At 48.0% G+C, this 12884-nt stretch overlaps 1 protein-coding gene across 2 annotated transcripts in view; it reads right to left on the reverse strand.

Annotated features, from left to right (window-relative positions):
* The window catches only part of org (oogenesis-related gene), a 30037-nt gene extending 19834 nt beyond the window's left edge, over positions 1 to 10203 (reverse strand). The window contains exons 1-3 of one of the 2 annotated variants that reach the window (XM_086006029.1): positions 9983 to 10203; positions 9820 to 9900; positions 1965 to 2187 (exon numbers count right to left, since the gene is read on the reverse strand). In XM_086006029.1, coding sequence (XP_085862155.1) covers positions 1965 to 2187; positions 9820 to 9900; positions 9983 to 10036 — 358 coding nt within the window. In that variant the 5' untranslated portion in view covers positions 10037 to 10203. The remainder of the gene's footprint in view (positions 1 to 1964; positions 2188 to 9819; positions 9901 to 9982) is intronic. The other variant, XM_086006030.1, reaches the window with a different exon arrangement.
* Positions 10204 to 12884: the final 2681 nt, after the last annotated feature.

Raw genomic sequence — 12884 nt, forward strand, 5'->3', positions numbered from 1 at the left:
TCAAGGGATATGGGGATCGGGCAGGAAAGTGGAGTTGAGTTGGAAGATCAGTCATGATCTTATTGAATGGTGGAGCAGGCTCGAGGGGCCGTATGGCCTACTCCTCATTCTTATACAGCAAAGCATATTCAAACAAAGTGGGGTCTGGGAAGAAGAGAAAGGTAACCCACTAAAGTTTGAAGCACTGTATCTCATGTGGAAAGAAAGCTACAGTCAAGTATTCATCGTTAGTACCAATCTTGTATTTCAGCCCTACATGTACAAAACTTTCAAACATACACCCTATATTTCAAATGCAATAAGTGGAACATTTAGCCAAAATTTCTTCTATGCATTCCAGAGGAAAGGAGCACTATATTGTAAAATGGGAGCAGTTTAAAAATACATACTAACATTGCTAGTGCTAGTTCTAAAAAGAGTTTTCACACCTTCAAATCATAAGATAACTTAAGGGCTGTAAAATTAACTAGTTTGCAAAAATAGCCAACCAAATTCACCAGCTAATGATAAAATACTAGATAAATATCCCTGGTATCATTTACAAGTTATTGCAAGACTTCACACCAGGAACACAAGTCCGTCTAGGATACAAACAGCACATAGTACATGCACTTGGTGCCTACACTGGTCCTAAACAACTTGTTTGTTTAGGAATGACCAGATTTTTTCAGATCGACTGCGGTTTTACTGGAATCCTTATCAGATACCAGTAGTGTCTGTTCTACAGAACAATTGTTAAATTTAGTTATAAAATGAACTACATTCAATCATCTCCTTCCCCCTTTGCAAATTTGAACAGAACTTTGTAGAAGTGAAAAACTGCTCACCACAGAGGCTGTGGGTGAAGTGTAGTTAACACAAAAGGCATTTCCTTATTCGTGATTTTAAGAGTTGAATCCAAACTTTTTTTTTTTTTGAAGGAGTTCCTTTTACACACAAACAGTAGGCAAAATTTCAACCGAGACTAAATAAAAACCTCAATACTCCTTTCTGTGGCACAAAATTTCTTGAACCAGCATTTGGTTGAAGAACAAGGTCACAATAGTAACATAGCACTAGGTTTCCAACATGCTGTAACACACAGTGGCAAGATATTCCTTTTAGTACAAGCTTCTATTTTGGTTGCACACCTAGGATAGGACAAAAAAAAAAACCCATCTCTGGACACTCTTGTGCATTGATGATAAACAGTTAATTACACGGCATTGGTGGCTGCTTGAGAGCAAGATGCCCATCTATCTTGCTTCCCAACTGGGGATGGGGCACAGCACAGGCAGAGTAAAAAGATGCAAACTGGTTTATGTGCAATTTTAGCACACAAGTTCTGCTGCAATTTTTAAGAGGACCAAGCACCTCCTTCCCAAAATCCTGCTAAAATCTACACTTCAGACATCTGGCTATTTCCAACTAACACGAAGTAGAGTCTACTTAGTGAGATCACATCACACCAACATATCACTTGACTCATATGGCTATCAAATAGGCTTTCAGTAGTTTAGCTAGCTTGCAGTCACAAAGGAACACAGGTACTACATCACATCAGCTACCATTTATTCCATACTACTGATCAAAAAAGTGAACCATACATGCTCGAGTCAGTCATTGCAAGCTCTTTTAAAAAAAAAAAAAAAATAATCAGGGTTTGAACATTTTATTGGGGATCAGCAGGGACAGTGATCTACTAACATGCTTCCAATTGTGTGGAGACTTTGAAGATTGCAGCATAGCTCCCCATTTATTCCTCTACTCCAAAAAAGGTATTTGCAAATGCCTGAGATTAGTCATTTAAAAAAAAAAATTAAAATATTTCTAAAAAAAAGTTAATAAAAATCTACATAATTTACTTAAAGCTCAAAGCCTTTCAGGAAGCTGAACAGAAATCATGCTTTAAACAATTAGATAATTGATTAGAATACAGTCACCAAATTATTTTAAAGTCACTTTAAATAACACAGAATTCTTACCATCTGAAATTTCACCTTGGCCCAAACTGCTGGCCATAGGGAAGCCGAGCATCTGCTGCAGTCTGCAGGGTGCTACAGTAAACACAAACCGTGCTAATCTGCTTAGGCGTTTCTTTCCCATGACCCAGCGTCTTCCTGTGAGCACCTTTGAGTCAGTCGCTTTCACTTCCTCCACTTGTGCAGAGAAAGTAGCCCAAGTTGACAACCTCCGAATCAGGCTGAACTAGAAAAAACAGAAACTTTAGCTGTCTCCAGAACCCATTTGAAAAACACTACAGCAGGAGAGAGATAACCATGCAGGAATCTGCTGCTCAGCCCTCAATGCCATTAACTGCCCAGAAACATCCTACTTTAAAAAGACACCATACAAGTCCATGCATTGTGCAACCTCAAGATTGCTCATTGTAGCTTGATATTTAGCAATGGGAAGTCGAGTGCACTTTGCAATCACCTTCCACTTGGCTTTCTCCACCTCTTAACCACCAGCGCCCCCCAAAAAAACCTAGACTCTAGAAAATTTACCCTCCAAGAGATAGTCTAACACACGATTTCTTTATCCATTAAACAAACTACAAAATACAGACACACTCCGATCTAATTTATGTATAGGATTTTGGATCCGAGCTCTAATTCATTACACAATTGTTACAAGGCAAAGCCCAGAGCAGAATTAAATATGGAAGAGCAGCATGTTACTTCAGAACAAAGATGGACAACACTATCTAGCACAACACTCAACAGGCTTGGTACGGTTTGCTCCCAACCACAACTCAACTCACCCCCCACTTGCATAGAATCTCACGGAATATATGGCATCCTGCACTCCCATGTACTATTTTTGATACAGCAAAGTATTCCATATATTTCACACCTACACTAGGTACCAAACATCATTCATTCTCTGCCAGCTTTCATCACGAGCCTCCCCGGAGTAATTAATTTCATTCTGGGGTACAGTTCAATAGACACTGGTTGCCCTCCAGTAGCTAATCCAAGTTACCATTCTTCATGTGTGACTCAGGAGGCTACTTCACAGTTAATTCACTACAGACAGAGAATCAAACTTGGGACCTTCTGGTGTACATGGATCAGCTACTCACTGTCTTAACCATTGGGTCACTATTAAAATCTATTACCAAATTAAACAGCCTTAAAAGTGGGATAGTACCTCGTTCTCACATTACTTGCCTCCAACTGGTGAGAAGCAATTGCAAGGACTGTATATTCGTCAGCCCATTCCACTAAAAATGACTTTCAAGCCAAGATAATCTAGGTTGCTCCCCATGAACAAAATTGTGCAAGATTGCTGGTAGTAATTAGAATGCAGTGTCCATTAAGACATCAATCCTTAAAAATATGCTTAAATATATTGGAGCTTCCATTACCTGCAATAATGATCATCCAAAACATGCACAGGACAGTTTTTCACAAAGTGTCTCCTAATTAATCTTAAAGTAGTCTTGTCCAATACAAAATTGCTGACAAGCCACACTCTTTCAGCCACATGCACTAATTTGAGTATAAAATGCATTACATACACAATACAAATAAATGGACATCACATATATATTTACTAAACATCTACCATTTGGTAACCAGGGGAGTAAAGCACTTGATCAAAAGTCTGAGCACATTTTTTCATCACCACTTTAATCAACAAATGCACAAAAAGGTTAAAGTACACAGATATACGCTTGCATACGAATAGAGATCAAATGCCCAACTGTTTGTTTATTCATTTAACAGAAATGCAATTAGCCACTTCTGGATTCCCAATTAGCTACATGTAGCTAGTGGCCAACAGATTGGAGAACACTACCTTGAAGTATAAGGAAGAGGACATGAAATTGATTTGCTAATTTACAACTTTGTCATTCAAACATAGGAACAAATTGTTGGAAATGCAGTTAATTCAGCATTTGTAAAAGTAGCAATACACATCTATATACACCATATAGAAAGACAATATATATACACACACCATATAGAAAGACATCAGCTAGCTTTGCAGGGCAAAATAAATCAAATGGTGCCAAGGAGTGGGGGAGGGAAAGAGAGCAAGAAAGAGAAGAAAAAAGGTTAGTTTTTTTTGGTGCTTTCTGAAAGTAGCTAGGGATGTGGTAAAATAAGGGGATTGGGGCATTCCATAGCACTGGGCTGATGGAGCAACCATCAATGAACAAACCAGTGTCCGCAGCAGAGAACATATGCAGGACTTACAGCTGGAGAGGATTACTGGAGGTTACAGAGTAACCTTCATTAAACAGTGAAGAAAACAGCAGATAGTATCAAGTCAAGATATACGCCAATCATTTTCAGAAAGAGACAGCTAACTGATTTTATGTAATTACTTCAAAATGTTGAAAAAAGTTTGAATTTCTGTATGCAATATAAAAAGGCACCTCAGACAGCTATCGTCTCACCTTTATTCTATCATTTTACCTTTAGTCTGCACGCCCGATACGAGACTCCCAAAACAAGTGCTCTACTCGGAGCTCCGACACGGCAAGAGAGCCCCAGGTGGGCAGAGGAAACGCTTAAGGACACCCTCAAAGCCACCTTGAAAAAAGTGCAACATCCCCACCGACACCTGGGAATCCCTGGCCCAAGACCGCACAAAGTGGAGGAGAAGAATCCGGGAAAGCACCGAACACCTCTAATCTCTCGCCGGGAGCAAGCGGAAGCCAAGCGCAAGGAGCGCACGTCAACCCAAGCACCCCACCTACCCGCCCCTTCAGCCACCATCTGCCCCACCTGTGACAAGAGACTGTAGGTTCCACATTGGACTCAGGTCACCTGAGAACTCATTCTTAATGTGGAAGTGTGGTAAACCACTGTTATACCTGCCTGTGTGGGTGTTTGTATTCCACTGTGTACATGTCTGTACATGCCTCGGCTGACTCCTCCCACGAGTCCAGGTATAAAGGTGACTGCTCCACAGTCCCTCTGTATTCTGGACTGGTCGACCACTCGAGGCACACCTTCATTCTCTTGTTAATAAAAGCCTGTTAGTTACTCGCTTAACCTCAGTCTTTTGAGTCATTGATAGCGCATCAATTTTATTAACAAGATTTTTTTATAATGGAGAAGATCCTCACACCAGCATGCCTGGACTTAGACCATCGGGAGGCGGACGCATCCACCAAGTTTGCTCACTGGCTTAGGTGCTTTGAAAGATTCCTGATCGCCTCCGCTGCAACGGTCAAATCGGATGAGGACAAACTGGATGTCCTGACCTCCAAAGTGAACCACCGAGCGTACTCAGTCATCCAGGACGCAACCTCGTACACGGCTGCTCTCAAGCTCCTCAAGGACCAGTACACGCGCCCAGTGAACGAGGTGTACGCCAGGCACCTCCTGGGGAGTCGTAAACAACAACCTGGGGAATCGACCGAGGAATACCTTCAGGCACTGTCTGTGCTTGGCCGGGCCTGTGGTTGTAAGGATGTAAAGGCCGCTGTGTACACAGAGGAACTTATCCGGGACGCTTTTGTAGCGGGCCGCAGGTCCAATTACACCCGACAGCGGCTGTTGGAGCAGAGTGACCTCGACCTCAACAAGGCCTCTGAACTCGCACTATCATTGGACGCAGCCTACCGGGGCATGGATGCCTACTCCTCTGCACTGTGGACGCCGCGGGGGAACGACAGCCTGGGACACGGTAGGACCGTCTCATAGCACCGTGCCACCCCAGCCACATCCCAGCAACGGCCCAACTACCGCAGCAGTGTCCCAAGGCCAGAAACGCTACTTCTGTGGCCAGGCCAAACACCCCAGGGCGCGCTGCCCGGCGAAAAATGCGATCTGCTCGGGCTGCGGGAAGAAGGGACACTACACCAGCATCTGCAGGGCCAAAGCCACCCCGAACCCCAGCAGCGCCACGTGTGGGCCGCCATCTTGGGCCTCCCCAGCCATGTGCGAACCACCGGAACAGCAGCCATTTTGGACGCCTCCAGCCACATGGGGATCATGGACGCCAGCCAGGACGCAGCAGGCCCCCAACACCGCCTCATCTGATACCCGCAGCGACACACCGACCCCTACGCTGGCCTCCGTTACGCTGGACCAAGCGAGACCGCAACAACTGGCCCGGTCCACAATGGACATTAAGGTAAATGGTCATGAAACAACCTGCCTTTTTGACTCTGGGAGCACGGAGAGCTTCATCCACCCCGACACGGTGCGGCGTTGCTCTCTCCCCGTCCTGCCTGCGCACCAGCGGATTTCAATGGCCTCCGAGTCCCAGTCGGCAGACATTGGCGGCTACTGCATGGTGACACTCTTAGTAGACGGGACTGTGTACGATAATTTTAAACTTCTGGTCCTGCCCCACCTCTGCGCTGCTGTTCTACTGGGGTTAGATTTCCAGTGCCACCAAAAGAGTGTTACGATGGCGTACGGTGGACCCCTCCCCCCACTCACAGTCCGCAGCCAGCAGCTTCCAAATTGCCCGCCGCACACCAGGTGCAACCTCTCCACACTCAGTCACACACCCCCCCCCCCCCCCACTGTTTGCTAACCTCACCCCCGACTGTAAGCCCATCGCCACAAAGAGCAGGCGATACAGTGCCGGGGACAGGGTTTTCATTAAAACCGAAGTGGAGCGACTCCTGAAGGAAGGGATTATTGAGGGCAGCACCAGCCCCTGGCGAGCCCAGGTTGTGGTCGTTAAGACCGGCGAGAAGCAGCACCTGGTCATCGACTACAGCCAGACAATAAATCGCTACACCCTGCTGGACGCTTACCCACTCCCCCGCATTGCTGATATGGTCAACCAGATCGCGCAGTACCGCGTCTTCTCGACCATTGACCTGAAATCAGCGTACCACCAGCTCCCTATCCGCCCTGAGGACCGCCAGTATACTGCCTTTGAGGCAAACGGCCGCCTCTATCACTTCCTTAGGGTTCCCTTTGGCGTCACCAACGGGGTCTCCGTCTTCCAAAGGGAGATGGACCGGATGGTCGATCAAAATGCGTTGCAGGCCACTTTCCCATATCTGGACAATGTGACCATCTGCGGCCATGACTTGCAGGACCATGACGCAAACCTCGAAAAATTCCTCTGCACCACCCAACTCCTGACGTATAACAAGGAGAAGTGCATATTCCGCACAACCCGCCTCGCCATCCTTGGCTGTGTTGTGGAACACGGAGTCATCGGTCCCGACCCCGACCAGATGCGTCCCCTTATGGAACTCCCACTGCCTCAAGGCCCTGAAGAGGTGCCTAGGGTTTTTCTCCTATTACGCCCAGTGGGTCCCCTACTATGCGGACAAGGCCCGTCCGCTGATCAAGTCCACCTCTTTTCCCTTGACGGCAGAGGCCCGCTTAGCCTTCCACCGTATCAAGGAAGACATTGCCAAAGCCACCATGCACACAGTGGACGAGTCCATCCCCTTCCAGGTGGAAAGCGACGCGTCCGACTTTGCCCTGGCCGCTACCCTTAATCAGGCGGGGAGACCCGTGGCCTTCTTTTCACGAACCCTCCAGGGCCCGGAGACCAGACACTCCACTGTTGAGAAGGAGGCCCAGGCTATTGTGGAGGCTGTGCGTCATTGGAGGCACTACCTGGCCAGAAAACAATTTACCCTGCTCACTGACCAGCGTTCAGTTGCTTTTATGTTTAACAACAAGCAGAGGGGCAAAATCAAAAACGACAAGATCTTGAGGTGGAGAATCGAACTTTCCACCTACAATTACGAGATCTTGTACCGGCCCGGGAAGCTCAATGAACCCCCGGATGCTCTATCGCATGGCACCTGCGCCAGCGCGCAGATCGATAGACTGCGGGCCCTCCACAATGACCTCTGCCACCCGGGGGGTCACTAGGTTCTTCCACTTCATCAAGGCCCGCAACCTGCCTTACTCCATTGAGGAGGTCAGGACCATGACCTGGAACTGCCAAGTCTGCGCTGAGTGCAAACCGCACTTTTATAGACCAGACAGGGCTCACCTGATAAAAGCCACTCGCCCCTTCGAGCGCCTGAGCGTTGATTTTAAAGGGCCTCTCCCCTCCTCTGACCGCAATGTGTACTTCCTCAACATTATTGATGAGTACTCCAGTTTCCCGTTCGCCATCCCCTGCCCGGACATGACCAGTGCCACGGTCATTCAATGTCTGAACGACCTCTTCACCCTGTTCGGTTTCCCCAGCTATATCCATAGCGACCGGGGCTCATCGTTTATGGGCGACGAACTCCGCCAGTACCTGCTCGCTAGGGGTATTGCCACAAGCAGGACCACCAGTTACAACCCCTGGGGGGAACGGACAGGTGGAAAGAGAGAATGCGACAGTTTGGAAGGCCGCCCTGCTAGCCTTAAAGTCTAGGGGCCTTCCGACCTCCCGCTGGCAGGATGTGCTCCCCGATGCGCTCCACTCTATTCGGTCACTGCTCTGCACTGCCACTAACGCCACCCCTCATGAGAAAATGTTTGTCCTCCCAAGGAAGTCCACATCGGGGACATCGCTACCGCCATGGCTGACGTCCCCAGGGCCGGTCCTACTGAGAAGACACGCGAGGACCCATAAAACAGACCCCCTGGTCGAGAGGGTCGACCTCCTCCACGCCAACCCCCAGTATGCTTACATTGCGTACCCAGGCGGGCGGGAGGACACAGTCTCCATACGAGACCTCGCACCCTCGGGGGCCCCAGTAACCCACTACCACCCCCCCCCCACGATCCAATATCCAACCCCAGCAGATGGCACGCCTGGGCCCCGCGACCCGCTCGACACCCACGAGGACTACACACCAGTGCCCCAGCCTACGCGGGACTCGACGCCGGAAGCTTCACTACCCCTGCCGTCGCCACGTCGATCACAGCGGCAGACAAGACCTCCGGAGAGACTCCAATACACAAACTTTTAATACACTTCACCCCGCCGGACTCATTTTTAAACAAGGGGTGAATGTGGTAAACCACTGTTATACCTGCCTGTGTGGGTGTTTGTATTCCACTGTGTACATGTCTGTACATGCCTCGGCTGACTCCTCCCACGAGTCCAGGTATAAAGGTGACTGCTCCACAGTCCCTCTGTATTCTGGACTGGTCGACCACTCGAGGCACACCTTCATTCTCTTGTTAATAAAAGCCTGTTAGTTACTCGCTTAACCTCAGTCTTTTGAGTCATTGATAGCGCATCAGGAAGCAAGTCATCCACGGTTCCAAGGGGCTGCCCAAGAAGATTCTACACTCAACCACAACCCCCCCGCCCCAAAAAAGTATCGACTATTGCTGATAAAAGGTTTCACACAACACTAGCAACCCTCCAATACCACAACCAAGTAGCCATTTTCCACCTGTGAGCCTGCAGTATCAACAGGCTCCTGGACCATGGAGATCATTACTGCTAAACCAAACCTCCTTCTTAGCCAACAGACATTACTCAGCAGGATTTAATGGGTAGCAATCAGGATTAAGAATTCTCCTTTGCCAGTTAGCAGCATTAACCGGGGGCGTTATATACGTTCAGCTGCTTTTACAGCTTCACCGACTTTTTCAGGTTTGTCACCCAGATGTCATCAGGGCTGAAGATATTCCAAAACCCCAACAGTAAATTGTGAACAAAATAATTATCCCCAAAAAACAGATGGGAGACTCCTTATAAAAGACTTAAAACAGGAGCTTTGAGGAACATGTAAAAATGATAAGTTACATTGTAATCCAGTTACATTGCATTCCAAACGGATACAGTTTAATATACAGGGCAAAACGACACATAGCACGTGGTAGTTGACTGCACTAAGTACAAGGAAACACATTCGAATTTGGGATTTGGTGGGGGAGAAACCCCTAGACTTCCAGTTACCGCTAAGTTAAAACAGAAGAGGGATCACAGTCGCCATCCACATACCAGGTATTTCAACGGCCCGAATTCAGACATCCTGCCAAAGAAAGTGAGCAAAGGAGCTTCTCTGGTCGCTGAACATTTCTCCTAAATACAAAGAACCCAAGTCAGCAACCAAGGAGACAAATGCTTTTGGTCAATCTCGTAAAAAAAACACATACAACCATACCTTAGAATCTTTGCATTCACCTTTACCAGCAACAGTATCTTCCGCCAAGGACATCTTGTGAAAACGGGACTGGAACCACAGCTCTGAATACAGTATTGGCCCGAATGGACCAGCGGCAGCAGGTTTAACCCAACAGGACACACGTGAGTCGTGGGGGCGGCTAACCAGTCTTAAAGGGGTAGCGCAGGAGATACGTTCAGCATTATTCAAATGCGGCCTTGGTGAGGTGACTCAGAGTTGTCAGAGAAACCCCTCCCTCCGTGGCTCAGTTGGTAGCACTCTCGCCTGAGTCAGAGGTCATGGGTTCAGAAGTCCCACTCCAGGGACTTGAGCAAAACAATCTAGGCTGTCGTCCGGCCAGATTGCCTCCCTCTCTTCCGTGGCCATGTTTGCGCCCGGGTGGCCCTGGAGATGGAGCACGCGGTGTCCGTCGGCGCGCTCGAGCACTTCCGTGACCGGTGGGCGCCGCGGGGACTGGAGTGCATAATTAGATTGGACAACCAAATTTTAATTTGATTTGCTAAGGTTTATTTAAAGTTTTAGAGGTTTATTTACAGTTTATTTGTTTAATTTATTTGGTCCATTAAAAGAGGAACAATCTAGGCTGTCGTCCGGCCAGATTGCCTCCCTCTCTTCCGCGGCCATGTTCGCGCCCGGGTGGCCCTGGAGATGGAGCACGCGGTGTCCGCCGGCGCGCTCGGGGACTTCCGCGACCGGTGGGCGCCGCGGGGACTGGAGTGCATAATTGGATTGGACAACCAAATTTTAATTTGATTTGCTAAGGATTATTTAAAGTTTTATTAGTTACAGTCTATTTGTTTATTTTTGACTGGTCCTATCAAAAGAGGAACAATCTAGGCTGTCGTCCGGCCAGATTGCCTCTCTTCCGCGGCCATGTTCGCGCCCGGGTGGCCCTGGAGATGGAGCACGCGGTGTCTGCCGGCACGCTCGAGGACTTCCGCGACCGGTGGGCGCCGCGGGGACTGGAGTGCATAATTGATTTGAATAACCAAATTCTGATTTGATTTGTTAACATTTATTTAAAGTTCTATTAGTTACAGTTTATTTGTTTATTTTTTGATTGGTGCTACCAAAAGAGGAACAATCTAGGCTGTCGTCCGGCCAGATTGCCTCCCTCTCTTCCGCGGCCATGTTCGCGCCCGGGTGGCCCTGGAGATGGAGCACGCGGTGTCCGCCGGCACGCTCGAGGACTTCCGCGACCGGTGGGCGCCGCAGGGACTGGAGTGCATAATTGATTTGGATAACCAAATTCTGATTTGATTTGTTAACATTTATTTAAAGTTCTATTAGTTACAGTTTATTTGTTTATTTTTGATTGGTGCTACCAAAAGAGGAACAATCTAGGCTGACTAGTGCAGTACTGAGGGAGTGCTGCACTGTGGGAGGTGCTGCCTGTCAGATGAGGTGTTAAACTGAGGCCAGTCTGCTAGGTGTAAAAGATCCCATTGCACTATTTTAAAGATGAGCAGGGGAGTTATCCCCGATGTCCTGGCCAATATTTATCCTTCACTCAATATCACAAAAACAGATTATCTGGTCATATTCACATTGCTGTTTGTATTTAGGAGAAATGTTCAGTGACCAGAGAAGCCCCTTTGCTCACTTTCATTGGCAGGATGTCTGAATTCAGGTCATTGAAATACTTGGTACATGAATGCCCAGTGTGTACGGGCTACTGTGATCCCTGTTATGTTCTAAATGTTAACGTAAATTGGCTGCTACGTTTCCTACATTACACTTCAAAAGTACATCATTGGCAAATGAATTAAGGTGATACATTTTGGTAAGAAAAATAAGGAGGTCACATATTACTTGGAAAATAAAAATCTAAATGGGGTAGAGGAGCAGAGGGATCTGGGAGTACAAATACACAAATCACTAAAAGTAGCAACGCAGGTTACTAAGACCATAAAAACGTAAATCAAACACTAGGGTTCATTTCTAGAGGAATGGAATTGAAAAGCAGAGAAGTTATGCTAAACCTGTTGATACGCTTATCAATTACTTCATAAAAGGTGATGAGTCGAAGAAGAGATGATGAGTCGAAAGAAGAGATGAATAAGGCTTTTATTAGCTAAGAAGAGACCATGCTTCTTTGTGAGTGACTGAACAAGTCTGAACGAAACCCACACAGTGGTGGGTGGAGTCAGCTGAGGCATGCCTCCATACACAGCGCCACCCAGAGGTGGCAATATACAATACAGTGGTTTACCACATTCACCCCTTGTTTAATGTGAAGTCCGGCGGGGTGAAGGGTACTACAAGTTAAGTCTATCAGGAGGCCTTGTCTGACGTCCTGATCGTCGTGGTGGCGGCGGTGGTGTTGCAGCATCCGACGTCGGGTCTGGTGTCTGGGTGGTTGGCGAAGATTCCTGGGGCTTTGGCATGCCGTCTGCAGGGGTTGGGTTGGGAGGGGTGGTGGGGGATAACAGTGGTAAGGGGGATAACGGTGGTAAGGGGGATAACGGTGGTAATTCAGGGGTACCCGAGGGTGCGAGATCTCGTATGGAGACCGTGTCCTCCCGCCCGTCTGGGTATGTCACCCAGGCATACTGGGGGTTGGCGTGTAGGAGGTGCACCCGCTCGACCAGGGGGTCCGTTTTATGCGTCCTCACGTGCCTCCGCAGTAGGACGGGCCCAGGAGAAGTCAACCATGCCGGTAGCGAGGTTCCCGATGTAGACTTCCGGGGGAAAACGAACATTTTCTCATGAGGGGTCGCATTAGTGGCAGTACAAAGCAGTGACCGAATGGAGTGAAGCGCTGCAGGGAGGACCTCCTGCCAGCGGGAGGTCGGAAGGCCCTTAGATTTTAGTGCTAAGAGGACTGCCTTCCAAACCGTCGCGTTCTCCCTTTCCACCTGGCCGTTCCCCCGGGGGTTGT

Source organism: Somniosus microcephalus, chromosome 13 (genome assembly GCF_052327205.1).
Source record: "Somniosus microcephalus isolate GS21.2 chromosome 13, FLI_Smic_1.0, whole genome shotgun sequence".
Lineage (NCBI taxonomy): Eukaryota > Metazoa > Chordata > Chondrichthyes > Squaliformes > Somniosidae > Somniosus > Somniosus microcephalus.